This window comes from Chelonoidis abingdonii, chromosome 14, assembly GCF_003597395.2.
Source record: "Chelonoidis abingdonii isolate Lonesome George chromosome 14, CheloAbing_2.0, whole genome shotgun sequence".
NCBI classification, from domain to species: Eukaryota; Metazoa; Chordata; order Testudines; family Testudinidae; genus Chelonoidis; species Chelonoidis abingdonii.
In genome coordinates, this window is record NC_133782.1 from 15,942,671 (window position 1) to 15,968,036 (window position 25,366).

The 25,366-nt window shown below is 42.7% G+C and overlaps 1 protein-coding gene across 1 annotated transcript; it reads left to right on the plus strand.

The window, feature by feature from the left end:
* The first annotated feature begins 1,349 nt into the window (after positions 1-1,349).
* Positions 1,350-11,455, plus strand: KCNG1 (potassium voltage-gated channel modifier subfamily G member 1). The gene is made up of 3 exons (XM_032804039.1): positions 1,350-1,424; positions 9,194-10,001; positions 10,538-11,455. The coding sequence occupies exons 2-3, from the start codon at positions 9,240-9,242 to the stop codon at positions 11,306-11,308; spliced, it is 1,533 nt and encodes a 510-aa protein (XP_032659930.1). The 5' UTR covers positions 1,350-1,424; positions 9,194-9,239; the 3' UTR covers positions 11,309-11,455.
* The last annotated feature ends 13,911 nt before the right edge of the window (positions 11,456-25,366 follow it).

A 25,366-nucleotide genomic window follows, 5' to 3' on the forward strand; every position in this document is an offset into this window, starting at 1 on the left:
TGTGTCACCGGCCGTCTCCCGCAACTTCACAAAAATGTATCAATCTGAGGTTATCCTGTTAAGCAAACAGCAGTGCAGCGACACCATGCGGCCCAACGGCCCAACTGCAGGGCACAGCGCGACCTTTCTCGTATCCTGAGCCACGAAGGCAGGGCTTTGCAGAAGAGACGATGAAATGTTGCCATCGTTTAGCACTGAGAGCCTGAGGCCTTTGAGGTGGCAGCTGAGTGGGACCTGGATTTTCCTTGGAGAACAGCCTGACATTCCTCATCCCTGTAACAATCTAATACACTTCTGGGCAGTCACCTGCCTTCCAGAAATAGTTTGGTGCAGAAGGTGCAAAGTATCTCATGTATGTATGTAGCAACAAACTGCTTCTGTGGAACGATATGCTCAGCTCCTCCCTTCACTCCCAGACGGGTCAGACCTCAAAGGCATGTGGGCAAAGTAAAAACTGAAAGTCTTTGTAAAAAATATCTGCAAAATACACATTCTCAGAAGGTAGGTTGGCCAATTTCTCTGCAGTTTTAACATGATGAGGCAGTGTGTGCAAATATGCTGCACATGGATCATGTACACGCCTGTGTGCACACAGAGAACATGCGTGTTGTATGGGCTTATTTCCAATCAGCATACACCCGTTTATTTACAATGGGCCAAAATTTGTCTTCATAGTTGGGTGTAAAATACCTACCACAACACCAGTACACTATACAAATAAATAATGCACAGAGTGTGTGCATCTCTTCTGGGTGTTTACAATGGGCATAGAAGTACTTTTGTGCAACATGAGTATGCGTGCAGGTAAGCAATGTGTGTTTGTGTGTCTGTTGGGTGTATGCCTGTGTCTAGTGTGTGCACTCTGGGTGTATGCCAGTGCCTGCTGCACATGTGGGCCTGTATTGCCTGTGTCTATGTTGAACCTCACCTGGATTCAGGTAGGCTTGTCCTACTCAATTGATGTTCACAGTGTGTGTGTGTGTGTGTGTGTACTGCATAGTGCCGGGGCGGGGGGGCTGTTGCATGTGAGGAGTGTACACGTGCCGGTCGCCCGTGCGCGGGGCTAATGCCTGCGGTAGGTTGCATGTGCGGGTGCGCGCCTGTCGCTTGCGGGTGGTGCCGGCTGCCCGTCCGGTGCCCGACTCTCCGGAGCGTCCCGGTGGCTCCCTGGCGGCCCTGGGTGCTGCGGCAGCCGCCGGTTGCGAGCCGCGGTTACCATGACTCTGTCCCTCTCCGTCAAAGGGACTGGAGCAGGGAGCGTCCTGTGGGCGCAGCCTCAGCCCCGCCGCCTGCGCTCTGGGCGCGGTGCCTGTGCCCTGCTCAGTGCAGCTCAAGCTCCCTCCCCAGCCGCCGCTGCCCGGCTCCTCCACGCCAGCCCAACTCCTCGGGGGAAGGACCCAGCCAGCCGGAGCCGCCACAGCACAGTAAGAGCGTCCCGAGACCCCTGCCCAGCCTGGCGCCCCTCTCCCGCACCGCTGCGCTCCCCGGCTCCCTGCCCAGCCGCGTCCGGGAACGTCCCGGGCAAGTTTCTAGCGAACTTTCCTCCCTCCCGGGGAGCAGCCGGGGCTGGAGCCCTGCCTGGCTGCAGCGCCTGGGCTGCGGCTCCTTGGAGCAGCGTTGAGTGCGAGTCCCCCCTCCCCGGGTCGCTCCCTTTCAGGCCGTTTATCAGTGGGGGCAAAGCTGCTTTTTCTGCTCGCTCCAGTCCCTGGGTCACCAACACTCGGGGGACAAGAGCCGCCCGCCCGGCCGGAAAGGTCTGGGAGGCTGTCCAGTGGCTGTAGCCTCTGACTGTGTCCCCGGAAGGATGCGGATTCGTATGATGATTTCAGACTCGTACACATCACGTTCAAGCAACAGGTTTTCGCCCATAGCAGGGATCTAACAGAAGGAATCCTGCCCCTTCACCCGGCCTCCGTTTCCTACCCTGGAACTAAAAGAAAGGTTCTTTGGCTCAGCAAAGTTGCTTATCCAGGTAGCGAAAGTGCCTGGAGCTCCTGAACTTTCGCTGCTCTCCAGCCGATTTTTGTTTCCTTCCCTCCTGCCTTTGAGTGCCTCGCTGACGGCGGCCTCGGCTAATCCATCAGCTAGACACGGCTTTCTATTCACATCCGCTTTCCTTCTCCGTGTCCCGTTCCCCCTCTCTCAGCTGTCTGTTTGGCCAGTGCGATTCGCTGACTTTCAGAGTCGTGTGCCGGTTGTCTGGGCTTTTGAGTGTCCTTTAGCCAATTCAATTCATTTTAATTATGTTAAGTTTTCTGTTTCATCCTGCTCATGTAATGACTTTGTTTTGTGTTTACTGTCTTAAAAGCTGTTCTTCACAAGTAGTGTGCTTCAGTCTTATTTATCGATCGGAAAAGATTATCCTGGGGGGAAAGCTACTATACATATTATTAGTAAACAGTGTTCACTTTTCATTTCAATGGCAAAAAGTGTACTAAATATTTATATATATAAACATAATACAGATCTCAAAAACAACAAGGAGTCCCATGGCACTTTAAAGACTAACAGATTTATTTGGGCATAAGCTTTCCTGGGTAAAAAACCTCACTTCTTCAGATGCACAAATCTACATTTACTTGTTAAAATGCGCTTAAAATTTACTATAATTTCTATTGAATGTATCTCATTTAAAATTGCTTACAATGAAAAATCTATCTGGAAGTAAGAGAGCAAGTTATCAGTTATAATCCCAGGACTACAGGGATTCTTTTTTGGCAAAGTTGCTTCTCTTTTTATTGTTTATTGACAGAAGCATTAGTCTCAATAACATGCTCCAATAAAAGGAAAGTCAGCATTTAGTTTGTGGGTTGGCATAACATAACATGCTCTTGCCTTTAGTATAACTGCTTACCAAATCAAACAGAGCAGCAGATATGTGCTTATCATTTATTTTCATAGGATATATTTATTAATATGATTTTTAATGTCATACGCTAACTTTTACAAGACTTGTTTTGATGATAAGTAATAACAGTTAGTCTAGTGGGGGAAACACATCCTTGGGGAGTTTCCTTAGGTTGCAATATTTAGACTGTGTTTGTAAGAAGAGCAGAAGTTTGAGTACCCTGTCACTACATAAGTAGTTGTGTCAGTGCAGTCTGAAGTATTTCAGCATGGTACCCTCAGACAGGTGTTATAGTGTGAGTAGCATATGATGGATAGATGAACTTCAGATACTGGAGAATAACAAGCTGGATTTGTAATACAGCCTGAGAAGCATGTGGAACTTTTTTTTTTCATTTGGAAAAGTATAACACAGGAATAATTTTTAAATGGCAGGAAAACTTATGTCAGAGCCATTTTTGGAGACGTAATTATATAAGTAGTCGCACTGCACTGGAACATGTTTTACCAGAGGAAATGGTAAACAGCAGCAAATATAAGATGTACTAGGAACCAGACATGGGATAGAAGTCTGGGGAGCTATTCAGATACCTTATAGACTTTGAGGGACCTATGTCCCCCTCGCGCTGTTGTTATTATCCAGGCACAACTTTGACTTGTCTCTGCAACAGAACAGTAGGAAGGCTTCTTGCAGGATTTCTGATTACATCAGAGATGCACTGCAGAAATCAAAATGCTGCAGAGGACATTCAGAAAAAATTGGAACTGGAGTTTTAACAAGTAACTAGTTGTTTCTGTTTGCTTTAGAAGGGCATCCTTAATAATTTCTTCCCCCTAACTTAATTAGTCTGACAGCCTTCCTCAATTGTGGGGATTATCAGAGCAATCAAATGGATTTCTAACTTGGTTTACTCACAGACCATACTAGATGAGGACACACAAACTAAGCATGAGATATTTCTGAAGAGGTTGTGTCTGTCTGTCTGTCTCTCTCTCTCTCTCTCACACACACACAACCTAAAGAAGTTAACCAAGGATATTTCCCCCTCCACCCACACACACTAGAATACTTGTTATTATGTATTACTTGTATAACAGTGGCACGTAGAGGTCACAAACAAGATCACAGCTTTCATTGTGCTAGACACTGTACAAACACAGTGAGAGACAACCCCTCCCCCAGTGATCTTACAAGCTAAATAGACATGACAGAAAAGGGTAAGAGGGAAGAGAGCCACAGAGACAAGTGACTTGCCCATGGTCACACAAAAGGCCAGCAGCACCGCCAGGAACGGGACCCACATTTCCCAAGTCCCAGTCCACTCAGAGCAGAGAGAGTGTTGTCTCAGAGGCAATGAAAGGAGCCAGTGGATTTTTATCACTGTGCATTACCCAGAGCTGTCTCCATAGAGCAGGCTAATGCAAAGGCATTCATTTAGAGCTTGACCTGTCTCAGCACCCAGAATAATTACTGATATGGACTGACTAGTTTGTCTAATGGGTTAATGTTCATATGCAGTGTCTGACTTAAAACATCTCTTAATTGAAATTGATGTTTTATGGTGCTTTTGTGAAACTGGTACAAGGTTGATTTGCTATCATGGTAGTGCTGCTTGGTTCTTGGTCTGTTGTGTGTCATAAAAATATGGTTGTAGCTTATTGCTTTTATACACTACTGGGGTTGGGCTGAAATGAGATAAGTTAATTCCTGGTATAAATCCATTGCAACCAGTAGAGTTACCCCAAGGATGAACTTGGTCCTTATTGAGCTTTGCTGTAGCTTCCTTATAACCACAGAACATGTTTACTTTTCAAACTAACATGTTCTTTGAGAAGGGCATAGAAGTCAAGTTGCTGAATGGAAACTTTACACAAGTACAAGGGCTGAATTTACCTATCTTTTAAGCAAAAGCACAGTCCTAATACTGGCTTATAGTTCCCTGAGAGGTGAATAGAATTTGCTCATTGCTGATGAGTTTTTTAGCAACAGAAACCTGCAGTTGGTCATCTTTCTCCTGACCATCTTGGTCTTCTGGCAACACCTATCACCATAGTATAGGAGTGCCTCCCAAGAAATAATACAAACAACACAGTCTAACACTGCACTGTTTCATTTGCCTTCCTGCTTCACCCAGTCAGGGACTGTGGGCTTGTATATTATCTTTGATTTTCTTCTATTCTCTCATCTCATTTTCCTCCCTTTTTTCCCCCTTCTTCTCCATGTTCTGCCACATTTCCAGGAATGCCAAGTGGAAGGAGTGAGTTTTAAACCTCATTTTGAAGGTTTTGAATGTGGCCATTCTGGTCTTCCCCAGCAAGGAGTGCCAGAGACCTGGCCCTGTTGCCAAGAATGTCCTGTCTTCTGCTTTCACAAGCTCCATCCTGGATGTTGACAGTTTTGCATTTCCTGAGGAAAGCAGCTGTGGAGGGTGGTGTTGTCACAGCGCTCTCTGGGGTACTTTGGGACAAACCCCTGTAAGGCCATAAAGCTTAGCTCAGAGATCTTGAATTTGACCCAGTATTCCACAGGAAACCAGGGTAGTGAGTGGAACGGGGGGGACGGATGGGACAAAGTTCTCCTGGCGAATTTGGTGTTGCTGAAGAGAAAGCTACTGTGTTCTGGAATTACTGAAGCATTGCTGATGTTGGAGTATTCACACCTAGATACAATGAGTGTTAATCGCCTAGTTTGGAGGGTAGAGTGCAGTTTTCTGGCTAGTCCTAAATAAAATAATTGTTGTGGCCCAGCAGCATGGAGAAGATCTGGAGGACCCTTACGCTATGGACCAGTTTGGCCATCTTGGAGTAGACGCCTTCCATGGAGGGTAAATAAAAAGTGATAGCTAGCTGTCCAAAGGTAAACACTAGCTAGCTGTTCAAAGTGTTTCCCGTCTTCCAAATGTTACCACCTGTGGCTTGCCTGTGTTCAGCTTCAGCCAGACATAGGGATGGTTAGGAGGTTGTGCTTTTTGCATGTGAGGTAAAGGAATATAGAGATGGATATCTACCAGGCACCCACCATTGTAGCATCTAATTGTACTGTCTAGGCTTCTCAACCTCTCGTCACAAGAAAAGGGTAGCCAATGGCCACGTTTTATAGCCCCAGCCATTCAGTGGGTTACACCAGGGATTAATTTGGCCCATCGTCTTGCACACAATACAAAGACAGAGGTGGGAAGGCAATGAAAGAACACATTTTTATAGCTTAATGATTTCACCGTTGGTGCCTGTGGGTTACAGTGTAAACCTGATACACACATAACATTTACATTTTTTCTCCCATTCCTCACATTGTATTAGTGGATGTACTGGGGGATCAAACCAATTACAGAGATGAACTGCCTCCTCATTTTTTTTCTGGCTGCAGTTCAGGGCATAAGCTGTTATTAACCCACATCATCTGATATAGCAGAAGGGGAAATGGTTAATTTAACTCCTCTCCTGGTTATTCACAATTTCCAAGAACTGTAAATGTATCAGCATTTACTTTGGCCCAACTCCACACTAGACACAGTCAGGTTGGTAAGAATAAAACATTTTTTTGAAACAGAACACCGGGGAACACTGAAGGAGAGGGTGTGGGTGTCAGTTCAGCATCTTACAGGGTCTCTCACATCTCAGCAGAGGCTATAGCCTGAAGTCCCCAGGGCATCATTCTCACAGAGAACATCATCTCAGGAGTACTTTACTAGTAGACTACCTGTAAAGTCAATGGGAATGCTTTATATGATAGGACTATATCTCAGGGTAAGTGCAAGTTTGGTTGTTAGTAAAAGCACTTCTCTGAGAACTAGAAGCTAACACCAACCTACCCTTGAAGCCAATCTATGAAAAATGGCCTCTAAATTTGCTCCCCTTGACCTCTGTTCTTTGCAGGTGCAAACTTTTGAGGGATAGCTATCATTCTATACAGGACTTATCAGCGTATCTGACTCTGCAGCTTTAATGGCAGAGAACTATCACTTGTCATGAAGCTTCACTAATAATCTCACTATTGTCTGGAATTTCCCAGAGCATGTGTTAATATTTCTGCAGAAAATATGATATGTGAATCAATAGCCCATTACTCCATCTTTATTCAGGCAAAACACTTCCTGAAATCCATTAGAACCTTGCCTAAGGACCAGTGGATTTGGCCCTTTGTTTGCGCTCCACGTTTCAGATCCAAAGATTTTTTAGAAATGCATTTCTCTTGCCTTGGGCATTGCCATATATGTAGGTTCCTGGCCAAGACAGAACAACTTAGAGCTCAGTTTTGTGAATGACAGTTTGTATAATAAGGGAAAGTTGAACGTATAGGAGTTTTTGGCACCGTTCCTGTCAGTTGTGTTCATGGAGCATGGAGAAGCAGCAGTGGAGATCCTGCTCTGTGATACAAACAAGACGACAAAGCCCTCTTTGCTTACCTCAGGCCAGGAAAGAGTGCTTTGGTTTTATCAGGAGTTGAATGAAGCTTTGGCTATATTTGTGTATTCTACAAAGGTTTTCCTTACGCAGGATCCTCCATCTTCTCTTTAAGGGGAGGTGATTGTTGAATTCCTTTATACTGAGACGTATCAGAGGCATGAAGGTATCACTCCACCAAGAACACAAGTCCATCTGCCTTGAGGAACCAGGAAAAGGTTAGCTCCAGAAGGGGGATTAAACTTCTGCGTACAGAATAGTTGAGATAATGGTAACATTAAAGTCTGCCATGTACAGAGAATTTGGACATGCATGAGCAGCCCATCATGCTGAGATTGAAATGCAGCTGTTCTGCGGCTTGATACTTGTGGTGCTTCAGGCTATAAGTATGCAAGCTTTTAAAATAAATGGCTTCATTCATAATCTTTAACACCAGAAAAGAGTAGTTCTGTGTCTAATGGAGCCTACTGTAGCTGCTGTCCCCATCCCCGCCCATTAAAGGAGAGAGAGTAAGTGTCCCAAACACTTGCAGCAAAAATATAGTGTTGTGTAAGGCAGGAGAATGGAATATTTAATACCCCTCTGTGAGCCAGTGACTAGCAAGTGTGATTACTATTTGTTTATTACACTCAATTGTTATTCAGTGTACTCCCCCCACCCCAAATTAAATAGCTATTCATGTTAAATGTGGCTGAATATACAGATGAGAAATCGAGAACCAGCGTGGCATATTCCTCTCCTGTGCCACAACCACCTTCTAAAATAATTCAAGTGAATGTTGCAGTGCAGCAAGTTAGGCAGAGAGAGAGAGAGAGAGAGAGTTTAGCAGTTTCAGGGCCAAATTTTTATATTGGTATAAACTCAGGATTACTCCATTCCTTATGTGAAGTCACTCCAAATTTACACCAGTGTAACTAAGAGCAGAATTTGCTCCTTCATATTTTCAGAACCATATCATAAGAACCTTTTGGAGACTCTTAGAATGACAGAGAAAGGTACCTTTGCTCCAACTATATTAAATATATTAGCAGTACAGTGAGAGCAGTGTCAGACAAAATTATTGACTCCAAAGAATAGTATATGATTTGTGTGAAATTTGTATAAAGTTATTAAACTATCTTCTCTGAATAAGGCTCCAGAGAGCAAGCTGTCATGCTATTTATATGTCCAGTTACACACAACATATGAGCATTATATTTGAATAGCAGTACAAATGTTTTGTCAACATTGTTTCCATTTGACTTCCTTGAAAGTAGTCTAAGACTGCCTAAACAGACTATGATGAACTTCACTAAATATCCTTATCAGCTTCAGATTCTTTTGTATATACCTAATTGTTACTAAAATATTTAAGAAGATTTTGGTAAACAAACTGGAATGCCTTTTTCCAATTCCTTTTCTATACCACACACTTGAACTCTTCGTGTCTGTGCAACAACTTGTGCAATAACTTCTTTTTTACAGTTGCATTTGCTAAATATATAAAGCCACTTACAAGCTTTCCCTGTGATCTCTTTAGCAGCCCTATGGATAGTCAAGTTTCAGATCCAGAGGGCAAACATATACACTAACACAGGGTCAGCAACCTCTGGCATGCAGCTTGCCAGGGTAAGCACCCTGGTGGGCTAGGCCAGTTTGTTTACCTGCCGTGTCAGCAGGTTCGGCTGATCACGGCTCACAGTGGGCGTGGTTTGCTGTCCCAGACCAATGGGGGCTGTGGGAAGCGGCGTGGGTGAGGGATGTGCTGGCCGCGGCTTCCTGCCACCCCTATTGGCCTGGGACAGCGAACCACGGCCAGTGGGAGCCGTGATCAGCCAAACCTGCCGGCGCAGCAGGTAAACAAACTGGCCCAACCCACCAGCGTGCTTACCCTGGAGAGCTGCGAGCCAGAGGTTGCCGACCCCTGCACTAACACCAAACATCTGTATTTTCTTTGTTCCAGAGTACTCTTGCTGGAGTGTCTAAGGGATGTGAAGTTAGCTTCCAAGATGACTCTTTTAACAGGAGAAAATTCTGATTATGACTATAGCGCCCTGAGCTGTGCTTCAGATACCTCCTTCACCCACACATTCTTTCCAGAAACAGAAACCCTCAAGGGAGTCTTTTACCAAAGAGCCAAGCTAATTCACCCTGAAGAGGATCTCTTTAAAAGCATTCACTCTGAGGACCGGAAGCATCATATCATCATAAATGTAGGGGGCATTAAATACTTGCTGCCCTGGACCACACTTGATGAGTTTCCCCTGACGCGCTTGGGCCAATTGAAATTTTGTAATAATTTTGATGACATTCTAAACATTTGCGATGATTATGATGTGACGTGCAATGAATTCTTTTTCGACCGTAACCCGGGGGCGTTTAGGACAATCCTGACATTTTTGCGGGTTGGGAAGCTTCGGCTCATGCGAGAGATGTGCGCTCTTTCTTTTCAAGAGGAGCTGCTCTACTGGGGCATTGAGGAGGACAGTCTAGAATGGTGCTGCAAGAGGAGGTATCTGCAAAAAATGGAGGAGTTTACAGAAATGAACGAAAGGGAGGACGATGACCTCATAGAGAATGAAAACCCAGGCGAAACAGTGGAGGAGACAAGAGCCAGCCTGTGCATGAAAAAGTTACAAGACATGGTGGAGAGGCCTCAGTCTGGGCTTCCTGGGAAAGTATTTGCATGTCTGTCTGTATTGTTTGTGACCATTACTGCAGTGAATCTATCCATCAGCACCATGCCCGACTTAAGAGAGGAGGAGGAGAGAGTAAGTTGACTTTCAGGATAGTAAAACATTGTTCCCTGCAAAAAAGTAAAGCAAATACAGAGCCTAATCCTGCTCCCATTGAAGCAAGTGGGAGTTTTGTAGTTGTCTTCAGGGTGAGCAGGATAAGGCCTGTAGATAAAGATACTGAAAGTTGTAAATGACACTTTTCTCTGAGAAAAACATTTTGTAAATATGCGTTATTCTGGAGAGCCATATCATGAATTTTTGAAGCTTTATTTGTACTACTTAAGAACACCATAACTACTAATAGAAACTCGGGAAGTCGGAGCCAGACCTCACTGCCTCTGAAGTCAATGGGAGTTTTGCCACTGACTTCAGTGAAACAAGTATTGGGCGTCTGGTAAGTTTTGTATTTAGCTTGTAATTCAGCAGATTTGCCAAACTGCTTACCCCTTAATACAGCTTCAATTCATTAAATATTATGGTTTAAAAGATCAAAAACAATCATTCCTGTCACTTTACCAACTAAAACAGTGAATGTTTATTTACTGAGTATAAACTTCTCTTTCTTTTAGGGTGAATGCTCCCAGATGTGCTACAATATTTTCATTGTGGAGTCTGTCTGTGTGGCATGGTTCTCCTTGGAATTCCTGCTGAGATTCATTCAGGCAAAGAACAAATTTGTATTTCTGAGGAGACCATTAACCCTGATTGACATTATTGCTATTCTGCCCTATTATATCACTTTACTAGTAGATACCACTTCGGTGGGCTTTAAAAAGCCAACCTCTGGCAACATCTATCTGGACAAAGTAGGTCTGGTGCTCCGCATACTCCGTGCCTTGAGGATTCTATATGTCATGCGGCTGGCCAGGCACTCCCTCGGCCTGCAGACTTTAGGACTCACCGCTCGCAGGTGTACCCGGGAGTTTGGACTCTTGCTGCTTTTCCTCTGCGTGGCCATTGCGCTTTTTGCACCGCTCTTGTATGTCATTGAGAATGAGATGGCGGACTCACAGGAGTTTACCAGCATCCCTGCATGCTACTGGTGGGCAGTAATCACCATGACAACAGTAGGCTATGGCGACATGGTTCCCAGAAGCATTCCAGGTCAGGTGGTGGCTTTAAGCAGCATTCTGAGTGGCATTCTCCTCATGGCATTTCCAGTCACCTCCATCTTCCACACGTTTTCACGCTCCTACATTGAGCTGAAGCAAGAGCAGGAAAGAATCATGTTTAGGAAAGCACAATTCTTATTAAAAACTAAGTCTCAGCTAAGTAATGCATCACAAAGGAGTGACATTTTATTTCCCAGTATCTCTTCTGAGACTAGGGAAAATGACTGAAATTTAAGTTACCATAACTGTCTGATACTGGGCAAAGTTATGCAGTCAGATATCCCATCTTACCATTTGCGTTGGAAGCATTTAAAGAAATCTTTATACAAATAGCAAGAAGGGGATTTTAGCCATCAAGCTGATATGGTTTTAAAAGCCTATTATTGAAGGCTTTTTTTTCTTTTATACAAAATGTACAGTTAAGACAGTTTTTCCCCATGAGATCATGCAGTGGGATATTAGGAATTTGAGTTCTCTGACTGAAATGAGAACAGTGTAAAATTACATACTTGACACAAACTGTGTGTGATGAACCATTTTCCAACCAAGACATTATGTAGGTATTAATTTTGATCATTAAATAAGTTCTTTATTTTCTTCATGTATATAAATAATATAAAGATAACAAGCTCAAGTCTAAATTAATCCCTGGTGTACCTCCATTGACTGTAGTAGAATTAACCAAATATGTAAATTACCCATTGTGCCCTTAGAGAGAATTAAACAAGGTGTGTGTCATTTAGGGCAGGCAAACGTAACATTTTCCTTGTGAGCCTTTCCTGAAAATAACAATAACAGTGAAGAGGAGCTATTGGTTTCTGGGTGCTCTGGGACAGCCATATGCTGAAGATGTAAATACTTATATCTCAGCAGCTTCTAAACTTATATGGGCTTATACCGTAGCTCTGATATAGTTCAACAAAATATTCCCAGTGATGGGTAAGAGGGTCTTGAGCTTTATGACATCCAGTACAGATGACAAAGAGATATCTAGCTGCAAATTAAACTGAATGTGCATGATAACATCATAGTAATGATGTCTGTTTCAATATTATCCCTTTACACCCGATAGAAAACAGAAATTAAAAAGACTCTGTTTCTAGATGAAGTGTGCATTACTAATCAGGTTGATGCTAGTGCTGTGCATTGGCTGTATGGCATCTGGCTTCTTTTAAAAAAAAAAAGAAAGCAAAGAGTATTACAGCAAGTTCCCAGTGATGTAAAAAGGAAATAATATCAGTTGAGTCATGGGAGACTAAGTCAGTCTCCCATGATTCAAGACTGTAAGGTGTAAAGCTTTCAGCTAATTAGCTCTTCCTTCACTGATACAGTAGGCATCATAGCACTGAAGAAAAATTATCTTGGGAAACTTAAAGGCAACTAAAGAAGTGCAATCCTGCATCTTTTACTTTACTAGTCCTGAAACAAGTTGTTCTCTTTAAGTCAATGAGACCAGGTGGGCAAGTAAGGCTTTCAGGACTGGGTCCTGATCTGGCTCCCCTAGAAGTCAATGACAAACTTCCCATTCATTTCAATCAGAGCAGGTTTGGGCTACGTGACAGCTCAAGAGACAAAGTCCAGAACTTTAACAAAGAAATCAAATTGGTTGATATGTCTCTTTGTGATAGTGTATTGTGTTGAAAATCTTAACTTTAGGTGAAGTTTCCCAGTTTGAGAGAACAATGTGACTTTCCTGTTCATTAACTATCATGAGCCAAGAAATATGAAAGTTCCCAGCGTATCTGCCATCTCTCCTTAAACCTATTTTTCAGAATCCCTGTTCTGGTCTCTGATCTCTCTTGAACAGGGACTTTCAGTCATGCTAAACTATATGATGGTTTTGTGATTTATATCAAAGAGGTTGGGGATGAAATGCAAAACTCATCTTCACTTGAATTTGTGTCTGTAAAGGTGAAACCTAGTGTATCAACCTACACTGAATGGCTAAGTCTCCATGTTACAGTGACCTGGTTTAAGTTATAAATAATAAAATAATATTAGATATACACAATTATTATAATAGACATCTTATGTTTTCCTACTAAGAAATAATAGTTCAAGCCTCCTTAGCACCTTTTAACCAGAGTTCTTAGAGCACTTTACAAACACTAATGAATGAAGTCTCACAAAATTGCTGTGATATAGGTAAATATTCCCATGAAACTGAGACATCATGAGTCAAATGAGTAACCCAAAGTCACAGTAATTGTGTGACACAGAAGTGGGTTATATTCCTAGCTGAACCCCATTCTTGTATTTTAATTAGAGTTGAAAAAAAACAGGGACTATTTTTTCATGAAAAACTAATCCCTTCTGCATCAAAAATATTCTAAATTCCAAATGTTTTGACCAGTTGTAACTTTAACCACAACAAGCACACCACATCTTCATTCCTTTGTATTAGAATCCATTATAAAAGGATTTGATAATGGGACTATTTGAAAGAGTAGCATTACTTGTATGTGTTTGCAAGACTGGGCCCTAAAGGAGAAGCTGTATGTCAAAATAAACATAAATCCAGAGATTATGGGCCACATCCTCAGCTCAGCAACATGCTATGCCATTTTACACCATCTGAGGATTTGGACTAATGTAATCAATTTATGTTTAAATCAGCATTAAGTAAGTGTATTTCAGGTATTGTTTTTTCTGTTGCAAAATTATGGCCAAATCCTGAAGTCATACCTTGAGTCAAATCCTTAAGGATACTAAGCACCAAGCCAGCCAGGGGATTTGTCTGAGTCAGAAACAAGTAAGGATTTCAGGATGTAGCCCATTGTAATTTTGCACTTGGCAACAAATAACTTGTAAGAGTATCAACATGTTGTACTATGAATCATTGTAACAAATTGCTTGTGTTTTACAGCAAAGTGATACATGCTGTAGTTCTTATGCTAAATTAATACAGCTATATGTCTTTGGAATACAACATTAGCATTAAACCCACATGCTGAGTGCCAGTTTCTACTGTGAAGGCTGAAGATTTTAAATGATTATAAATCTTTATGGTATATTATCTCAATTTTTAGACAAATTTATTAAATTGTAGATTGATTCAAGAGCTGACTGAAATATTTCTAGCCACACAGCTGACAGCTACTGAGTCTGATATCTTTCCTTTCTTGCTTTTTAACAGCATGTGAAGTTAACAAAAAGTTCCTATAAAAACACTCTGTGCTTTCATCAAGTACATAGGAATTGTTTAAATTGCCTCTGATAAAAAGTGGTACTTGTCAAATATCCTACTAGAGATGGATTTGCTTGCTATTTGTATTATCCGGTATATACAGCAATAGTATGTACAGTTTCAAACTGAACAGTAGTAGCTATATTAATTTTGATTAATAAAGAGTTGGGCTTTCTTTATATTTTCATGTGCTTGCTTATAGTGCAGGCTGGCTACCACAAGCAGCTGAAGCGTCATCAGGGGAGCAAGAAGATGATGCAATAGTAGAGCAAATTTCAGAGCAGACAAAGACTTTCATCTACCTTTATCCTCTCTTGGTGACACATTCCTCATGCCTGAATGCAAGAAGGGAGGGATGGAAGAGGCTGCAAAGAAAGCAAAAGTGGGAGAACTTTCATGGGTGATTGACATTTTGAGGTCCCACATAGGAAGTGACTACCAGTTGGGAGAGAGGACTTGGGCAATGAACATCACTAGCTGAAGCAGGTTGGCTACAGAAGAGAGCTTTAGTCAGGAGTCAAAATTTATCTATCTGCCTACATACTTCTCATGCACCCTTAGGCTCAAAATGCCAATTCAACAACTCGAGTACAGGGACCGAGGGCCAGAAACTTACCCATTCGCCCCTGCCAGCCAGGACATAAGCTTTAAAACTGTTTGTAAAACTAAGTAAGAATGGGAAGAGAAGAAATCAGGGACAGAAACTGGAGGAATGAATAGGAAGCAGATGGGGAGTTCATGTGAAGAGAAGAATCCCCGCAGAGACCTGCATTTCCAGTTAGGATGACAACACATTAAATTACACTCCTGAAAATCTCTTCTTTTTTCCCACCTTTCTCAGAAGTGGTGAAAAATAAAATTCAGCAGATCAGTGTAAAAATCATTTAAACACATTTCTATAACAAAGAAATAGTGAGTTTTTCTTTGATTTTCCCTCACTGAACATCATTTGATGTGGATCACTGACTGCAGTGGCAGTTTGCACACTGTCATGCATCTGGAAGAATGAGAGACTTGCATTATACTTCCCTTACTAGAGGTTTACTCAATGCCACTTCACCATGAACTATATCTTGCAATCCTTACTCAGGGAAATCTCCCTTTGTGGCAGATGTAGGAATTGGGTCCCACTGTACCATCATTCCATTGTACTTTCAGTCTTTCCTATGTGAATATTCAATACCTTTGGCTATGTCCCATTAAACAAAAAACATTTGTGCAGAGCTGAGTCATAGATTCATGCATCATCTAATACATGTGTCTGAGAAGGAAAACTGGCATGTTCTGCACACTCATGATACGTGTGGGCAGAGTTTAACTGAGTGTTCAGATTGATGTAAAACCAAAAATTGCTGTGGTGGAACAGCACCTCTTTTCCACTGTTCTTCTTGTCTAGTGATAAGAGTTAGTCTTTGTAGGACCCTTTAATAAAAATATCCTATCATAGGTGAGGCAGAACTAACCCTTGGACAACAGTTTAAGTCTTCAGTTGTACAGTACCACCAGTTCCCACCCCATCCCCCAGTCAATTACTTACTGCACATCCTAGTCATTATAGCGCCCATTAAATCCAGATGTAGTGCCCAGAAAGGAGATGGCCTCTATCAGCTCAGAGCAGCTAGATAACACAGTAGCAGATAACAGATACTAAGAGATTCAGGACTGACCAACACATTAACTATACCCTATATTATAAGAGAGCATTTTAAAGAAAGAGTTAATGAGTTAAAAAACAAAGAAACTGATAAATATTTCTGATAAAACTAAGAAAGACCAAATCCCACTCACAGATTTGCCAGTAGAAGTTAGCACAGCAGAACAGACTGAAAACTGGAGAGCATACTCCCAGATCTGTACAGATTGAAATGAACATATTTAAATTTCATTTTTGATTGAAGAGTGACCAATACAAATTAGAAGATGGGAGGAGGAAACTCAGACTCTGAGCCCAGATCAGCCAATGGTATTAACTAGAATCTGAACTGTTTGCTCTAGGTTTGTGGGAGGGACTGTCCACATGGCCATTTTCATTTACACCTTGTTAGCCAACACATGTGTGTTAGGCCTGGGGCATAAACAGATAAATACCATATTATACCCAGCATGTGGGCAGTTATGTTAACCAATTTGTATTACGTCTTTTGCACATGTTCCACTTTGCTCACTTATGTCAAGAGATATATATCCCACCATACTCTGCAAAGCTAAATGTAGCTTTTGCCATTAGCAAATATAAAGGCTGTCAAAGGCAAGATACATTCATTCTATGTCCTTGTACTGGTAACTTCATGGGCAACTGGTTTAAAATGTGTCCAAAAGAGAGATAAGGGAAGGTACAGAACCACAAGTTAAGGAACTCGACAAACTGGTGGGCTGGATCTCAGGTGACACAAAGTGCATTCTAACTTTCAAGCAACAGTAGTATAAATATAAGTGAGTTTGGAGGTATATTTTGAAGACCACCTACTGTGTAAGGTGAAAATGCTGTGGGATAAACATTTCTTCCCAAAAGGAGAGGTATGTATGTCTGTTTCATACTGTACTACTTTGTCTTAGATAATAAACTTTGGCTAAGCTTGTTTATTTGGCCTTCTGAACCTTTTTAATAATGAACTATAAACGTAGTCAATCAATCAGCTGTACTATTAATCAGCAGCCTGGAACTGACTGAATTAACAGATGTCCAAGCTGCTGTATTTTAACAGCCTTTTTCAATGCTTATCCCATGGAGGATTTTGTAGGACTCCAGCATCCAGTTATCCCAGAGATGAATTAGGCCTCTTGTCTCAGAAATACAAACCATCAGTGTTTAAAACTAGGATGTAGAGTGCATTATGGAACAGTGAGTTTGGAGGGTCCAACAGAGGTGTCATGAGATCACAAAGGGTATGGCTACACTGCAGTTTCAAACCCACAGCTGGTCCATGCCAGCTGACTTGGGCTAATGGGCTCAGGCTAAGGGTGTTTAGACATTCGGGTTTAGACATTGTGGTTTAGACATTCGGGCTCAGGCTGCAGCCCAGACTCTAGGACCCTGTGAGGTGGGAGCTTCCCAGAGTTGGGCTGCAGCCTAAGCCCAACTAGCTACACCACAATTAAAACAGCTTGAGCCAGCTGGTATGTGTCAGCTGCAGGTGTCTAATTGCATTGTAGACATACCCAAAGAGAGCCATTCCCAGAGACCAGGCAATGTCACAGGGCACGAAAGTAGAGTCATATTTATAAATCCTGCCCCCCAGTGGGAAAAAAGCCTGTAAGGGCATATTTCTAAACTAATGCTTAAAATGCCTAATGCTAGATCCACCAGCTCATTTACTTATCATTGTTCCTTCATTGCCTTCTGAGATGCTATGGTAATGAGCCGTCTGAAAACCTGGAGTGCAACAGAGACTAGTTTTAGAAACTTCTAAAACTCTGCCTAGTTCACTGCAGCATGCAGGCTCTGTGAATGTTCTGTATTGACTTGTACTGTTATTGTCCCTTGGGACAATATTGGTTATCTGTTTGGCACTGACCCCCCAGTGTATGCAAGTTTAACCATCATCACTAAAGTTAATGGGCATTTTGCCTATGTATTGATTAAAGAAGGAGTTCAGAATCTGACCCAAAATAATTAACAATAAAATATCAACTTCCTACTATTGTGTCCGTTTCTTTTGCCTTTCTTTGGAATGCTCCATTATCCCATATTCTCTGAAATCCTCCACAGATATCACCATGGTCACCATTAACTATGCTGAAAGCACAGCTGATGAGCTACAGGCCTTACTGATGAGGAAAGCTAGCAAGCTCACATGATATTGGCGGATCTTTCCATACTCCCCATCCAATAGCTATTTTACCTCCTCTCTGCCTCGAAGACCTAATCCAGAAATGAATGTCACCTGAACAGAAATGAAGTTCTCTTCTAGCTAGAAACACAAAGACCCAAATAGACTAATTATAGAATGTGTGTTACATGTATACAAGCTACCACAACCACATTGTTACCCTGTGGCCCTGCTGATAGGCTTTGTACACCCATATGACTCTCTGAAACTAGTTCTGGCACTAATCTTAGCATCTTAAGGCCAAATTTTCAGCTTCTCCTTACCGAAGCCTCTTTTTCTGTTAATCATTTTGTTCCTACTTTTATTTTTTGAATCCAAAAAACAGTTGGAAAATTTGGCCATTAGCATGCATCAAATCCAAAGCTCAAGTGGCTAACCTGGAATACACAGTATTATTCCATACTATCATCTGGAGATCTGAGTTAAAAGCCAAGGTTGCTTGCTTCCCAGGCTACAGAGTTGTCAATTTTTGAAATTTCTGTAAAGTATAGTACAACAGGTCAGCAAGTATTTCCATATTTAGATGTATATCCCCTTCTGCTCCACAGATCAGTATATGTTTCTGCTATAAGCACTTCAATAAGTATATGGACATGCATGTATTTCCTGTACATTTAATTATACTGGGATGGTAGCTGGATATTGTGTTTTGACATTAAGACATACAGTTGCTAAGCTATGAATCTAAGTAGTACATACATATTTTCATTAGCTAAATACTTAATAAAAGAGTCTGATGTATTTCATCCTACAGCTTTTACATTGAAATCTATCAGGTCATCCAAGGGAAAGATGATTCATTGCAAGAGTCACCAATTGCCATAGACTTTGGAGGGTAAAAGCAGCATTAACCCAAAGCAAATAGGCCAAATGCTGTGGTAGTATAAAGGGTATCTTAAGAAATTGGGCAGGTACACTTTAGAGGAGCATTGGAGTGAGGAAGCTTAAGGCAGTGAGGCATTGTGTGGCAAAGTAAATGGGTCATAAATTATTTTACTTGTAGGGTGCAGTGGAAATAGGGAGAATAAACTGAAAAATGGATGTGACAGTAAAAGAGGGCATGGTATAAGCATGGAAAGAGCACCTAAAAAAAAAAAGAAGTATAAATTAAGGTTAGCACTTTGCCCCACCATAGGGCCTTGTCTGTACACAAAAGTTGCACTGATATCCCTTTTCTGCAGGTGGGAACTACCGTGAGTCCATACACATATTTTCTCCCATTACTGGTTCCCTGGCCTTCCATTTATAGACGTCACTCTGGTTTAAAACCAAGGCAACTCATAAACACTCACAAGGCCATGCTGCTCGCACAGGCTTAGTGGATGCCACTGATATTCAACACCAATGGGCAATTTTCCACTGTATGCTGAAACTCTAGTAAGTGTTTGTACAGGTTTACACTGCTCATTTTAGAAAGTTCCAGCCTCAAAAGATCCATGATAAACCACAGGAGCAGCTGTGTTCAGTTCTGCATAAAGCTAGAGGATGTGTGATTTCTAAGATATACACTGCAACAGTGCTTCAGTATGAGAGATATATATAGATAATGATCTTCACCAGTGGAGAGTTAAGAATGAGTCTAATTCAGGATTCAGATTTATGCATCCTAGATTGCCATCTACAGACCATTCATGGTATTTCACTCCAGAGGTTTGTAACCTAGTGATAAGCAAGGATCCTAGTTTACTGTGATTAATCAGAGAATTTAAACAAACAAACAAACAAAAAACTACATGTTTTTCGGCTATTAAAATGAAACACTGAACTTTAGTTTCCCTGGCTATATAAGTATCAGTTGAATACAATGTTTTATTGATATATTTAAAGTTTTTAAGCAAGTTTGAAGCCTACCATCAATAAGAAATTTGTCCTTGCCAAACTAAGTGACATGGTCTTTTGAGATGATCTTTAAAGTTTTCTGCATCTTTTCATAACTTTAATTACTCACATATGGAGGCTGAAGTGAAATTTTAGATGCATTTACCCACAAACCCCTATATACCGTTAGGTAATCCCCTAATTGCTTATTCTTTTGGGAAGTGTGTTTGGAAATGAAGTCACCATAAACTGAAATATAGCCATTACAGATTCTAAACTGAGCTAACTGCAAAAGACCACAAATGCAGCCTATATGGCTAGACACCTCAAAAATCTATTGCAAAACTGATTACTAATATCACCAAAGGCCAGGGTAGAGCATTGAAATAAGTGAAGAAGGAAGCAAAAATGGCACTGTCGTAAGTGTAGGCTCCCTGAAGTCAATTTAAATGGTTAGTGGTACACATATATTGGCAGAGAACTGTCACACAGCTACAGAACAGTCTGAGCCAGACCCAAAATAAACTAGAACATTGGAAGAGGAAAAATGAAAACAGGACTTTTCATCCTGATTAGCCCAGCTTTGCATAAAGCAGACTTAGGTCAAGCACTTTGTTCATTCTGACGGTGCACCTGTGAAGTGGCAGATTTCAAAGGGGGAGGTGGGAAGGGCCCTGCTGACTGATGCTTCCTGAGCTGAAAGCCCTTTCAGCAACAGCATTCCATAAATCTCAAAGTGCAGCCAGGGAACAATGCCTAGGCTTTGAGGAAGGAATTCACAAATTTGTAACCCAGCTTTTTGTGTATGAGGCCCCTTCTCTTTGTGAGGAACACATGAATCTCAGTCACTTGTGGAGCTGATCCAATGACAGGCTTCAACAATCTCTTTACCTTTCCAAACAGGTAAAGTATCCAAAACTTCCCTATCATAAACCTCAGTAAATTACCTTCTTGCAAGCAAGGCACCCCCTACTGGGCTAATCCATAAATCAGCAGTTTATTGTGTTCTCTTTAGGGTGACCAGATGTCCTAATTTTACAGGGACAGTCCCGATATTTGGGGCTTTGACTTATATAGGAGCCTATTACCCCCCTACCTCCTGTCCTGATTTTTCACACTTGCTCTCTAGTCACCCTAGTTCTCTTCAGTGAGAAGCAAAGCACTGAGGCTTGGCTGCTTTGTCAGGGAAGAAGACTGGAAAACAAATGTACAAGAAGCCATGCTGAAAATAACATTCTGACTTCAATTTTCAGAAAAGTTTGGCACACAAGAGCACACACAAAATACGCACCCAATTGATTGAGTGGGTTGTGGTAATCGCATAAGCAAATTTGTTGTGTAATTGTGAAAACTTGGGCCAACAGGGCACATTTTCAATGGATCCCTCCCCAAACACCCACAATATTTGTGGATATGTCTAGCTGCACACAGAAATCCTACATTTGCATGCCCTAGTGCTTTATGTAGTGTGTGCCATGCACACACAGTGATATCTCCATTCTGCAGGAGTATTTTTGTCTGCCTATTGAAAATGTGACCCTCTGAATTGTTAGGAAGAGTACAGAAATTCAGAGTTTAGAGAGGCATCCTGGATGAGATTTTCAAAAGGGCCGGGCTCAGTGTGGCCTTAGCTTTGTCCCCTCTGTCAATAGGCAAACCCACCATGACCTCAGTGGGAGCAGAGTTAGGGACAATAAGGAGCAATGTGTAAAATCTCACTCTCTTTTTTTATTTGTGCCTAAGATTTGCAAGGCTTTGGGAAGTTGTTTGAGTTTATTTATGATTTAAGTTGCCTCATTGTTTTGGTGTTGTACAAGCATGGATTAAAAACAGTCTCTGCACCCCAAAGAGCTTATAATAACAAGACACAACAGATAAATGGGACAAACAAACAGGTGGCACTGGGGTAAAAAGAAAAAGGTAACAATTAATACGAGCATCTTTCCTGTAGACTGGCTGTGCGCACAGTGCAGCTTTGCCACCTGCCTAATCGATAGGTACTGCCCTGTAAGCATCGCATCAGAAATGAGATCTGGAGGAGGAGAAGGGAGCAGATTAATGAATTTTGGGGGTGGAGTGGAAGTTTGTGGGTGATGTGAGCAGCACTTGCACACATAGATGGCGAGTTATATAGGCCCGTGGGGCCTGTGCTCCACCAATATTTAGGAATGTGGGCCCGGCTCCATCAATGTTTGGGCTTACCGCACTTTGGGGGTACCCGTGCTTCAGCAGGATGCAGAATCCAGGGTGGCCTGGGGGTTTAGTGAGCAACCCGACCCCAACCTGCCCCACTCTGCCCCACCGGCTCCCGGCATCACTCAGGGAAGACTGTGGAAGCTGGAAAGAGGCGGGGCAGGGGCTTGGGTGGAATGGGGGCGTGGAGGGACAGAGCAGGGGCGGGCTGGGTTGCTTGCTGCTTTCAGTGCCAGGCCCCCCACTAGCCTCCTAGGCCACCCCGGATGCCACGTCCTCCCAAAGCACAGGGCCTGGCGGTTGTCCCCTGGACAGGATGGCTCTGGGTCCAGGGGGGCCTGGCGCTCACAGCAGCAAGCGATCCGGCCCCAGCCCACCCCTGCTCTGCCCCATCCCTGGCCCCTTTCCACCCCTTCCCCCAAGCCTTTGCCCCACCTCTTTCTGGCTTCTACCCCCTCCCCAAGGGATATGGGGACCGGCAGGGTGAAGCAGGGCAGGCTAGGGCCCGGTCACTCACTGCTGGTAATGCCAGGCCCCCCACTAACCTCCCAGGCCGCCCTGGACCCCACATCCCCCTGAAGAACAGGGCCCCCCAAAGCACAGGGACTAGGGCGGTTGCCCCGATCTGTCCTATGGATGGGATGGCTCTGCTTGGACCTGTTCTGGGCACCACCAAAAATTATACAAACCTGGTGCCCGTGCTTGCACAAGGCCATTGCAACATCAGTACAGATACAGAAGGCATGTTGTCAGCCTCTTCCTATTACTGACGCCTTCTGAGGGGAAAAAAGGAAAATAAAAAACTGTCACAGAAACAAAAATTCCTGGACCTGTAGAACAACACATCCAGTGAAACAGCAATAGGTTCTCCAGAACCGCTATGTCTAAATACAAAGGTATGAGATACTTGTGAACATAAAGCATCTTCCTCTGATGCTGTATCAAGTCCACTACTCCTGTAGAACTGCCCTGTATCAATGAAACCATTACTATGGTCAGAGCGAATCTAGTGATTCTAGAACTAAGAGGCACAACTTTTGGGTTCTATTCCCAGTATCAACCCTCCTGTATTGTGAGACACAGGACAAGTCACAAGATAACCTCTCCCCTTTGCTCAAGTTCAGCCATCTATAAAATGAGTACATGACGGGGACTGGTCCACTCATCATGCCTAGTGGCTCATCTGGGGAATTAGTTCTGCTGCCTGGTCTGACACCACTTCCTGTGACTACTCAGGTTTCAGAGCAGCAGCCGTGTTAGTTGGTATCCGCAAAAAGAACAGGAGTACTTGTGGCACCTTAGAGACTAACAAATTTATTTCAGCATGAGCTTTTGTGAGCTTATGCATCCGAAGAAGTGAGCTGTGGCTCACGAAAGTTTATGCTGAAATAAATTTGTTAGTCTCTAAGGTGCCACAAGCACTCCTGTTCTTTTTGTGACTACTCAGTCTGTAATTCTCCTCAGTTACTCCATGGCCTCTGATGCACCGGAGGCAGCAGCACTGTCCTTTTCATAGCTTAGCTCTCTGGCTAAGTCATATTAAAATTCTCCCCCCTTCCAGGGTATCACAAGCTGTTTGAGGCAAACTGTTGCAGGCAGTCCATTCCCTACCTCTTGGTCTGTGCCACTCCCCCAGTGACCAGTAGGGAGGTTCCAGTCCAAGGACCCCTCAACCCAGAAGCACTGGGCTTTTACTCTCTCTGTCCCTTCCCTGGGCAGCTTCCTGCTCTTTCTCCTTGTATCAGGAAGTGCAACTGCAGGTTTTCCTCCCTCATTGCAGTCTACCAACTTCCTCTCTTTATAAACCCTGCCCAGCTCCTCCCCCGGCTGGACTTCATCTGCAATTCAGCCCTAGCACTCCCTAGGTACAGCCTAAGGTTAATTAGCCTAATTGACCCATTCAGGACTTGTGTGAGGTGGACACCCCCTTGCAGATAATATTTTACTTCCCAATGGATGTTGTGATGCTGCTTCAGTCAATGTCTACATTCAGAGATCCTGGAGTGAAAAGTGCGAAGTGCTATTCCCATCAACGCCCACCTGTTGCAAAAGATTCCCATGAATAGCGTAAATGCAAAACTAATTTCTTCAACTTATTGTTGCCTTGATAAATTCACACTCAAACACAATACACTTACAAAAATATATACTCCCTTCCCCCCACCCCCCGAAACTAATCAAACTATTTTCCTTACAGGCTAGGAAGGAAGGAAGGGAGAGTTGTTACTGATGATCTATAACTGCATGGGAGGTGCTCAGATACTGTGGTGATAGAGGCCGTGTAGGTACTTATAAGGAGATAGATCCCTTCCTTCCTTATTTCACCGTGTCCCTGAGGTGTGCATCTGCCACAGATTTTGCTGACAAAATCATTCATAATGGATCACCGAAGGACGAAACTGACAATTGAACATTCTTGCAGCTCTCCCTGCCCCTGGCATGAAACCTTTCTGTGCAAATCACTGTTGTTTTATTCACAAGGTGTTCCTGCCGTTGCTAGGAGACTGACTCTCTGCTTGGGAAGAAAGAATATTTCCAAATTTAAAATGGCTCATCTCCCATCTTTAACTAGGAAATTAATTCTCCTACACAAAGGGGAATTCACCTGCCCATGAATACTGAACAGAAGACCAGATCTTATGATAAAAGTATTTGCCCCCACCATCTAAGGAATGGTTAGTTCTCTGTAAGGCAGATAAGGGTTTTAACTTTTTAAAGGACAATAAGGGATTTCATTTTTTTCTCATACAAACACAAACATACTTAAGGTAACATATGATGGCATCATGGGTAGTTTTTCAGATGTAAGATGAATGTACAGGAAGCACTCCCAAAAGATGTATACTGTGTATTACAGGTTTCAAATATATTTTTGGAACCATCCAATCTAGACTACAATTCTGTTACTGAGCCTGTGGGTGACCAAAGATGTAATAATAATCAGGCCCAATTCAATCACATATGTGGGCCTCTCTGCCCTGCCTCCCCCATCACTGACTCTCAGAACTGAGCTCCTCACCTTCTCTCTTCCTTCCTTCCTAGCCTGTAGGGAAAACAGTTCGATTAGTTTCAGGGGATGGGGGGAAGGGAGTATATATTTTTATAAGCGTATTGTGTTTGAGTGTGAATTATCAAGGCAACAATAAGTTGAAAAAATTAGTTTTGCATTTTGTTCTGAAGGGATAAATCAAAGGACGTACTTGTCTCTTGCAGGAGTGAGTGACATAGACTAGGTCCAATTGGCAAATTCTGTTCCCT

Coding starts and splice junctions, on each gene's coding strand:
- KCNG1 (XM_032804039.1), top strand. CDS start 9,240: ATGACTCTTTTAACAGGAGAAAATTCTGATTATGACTATAGCGCCCTG. Junction 10,002..10,537: donor TAAGAGAGGAGGAGGAGAGA/GTAAGTTGACTT, acceptor TCTTTCTTTTAG/GGTGAATGCTCCCAGATGTG.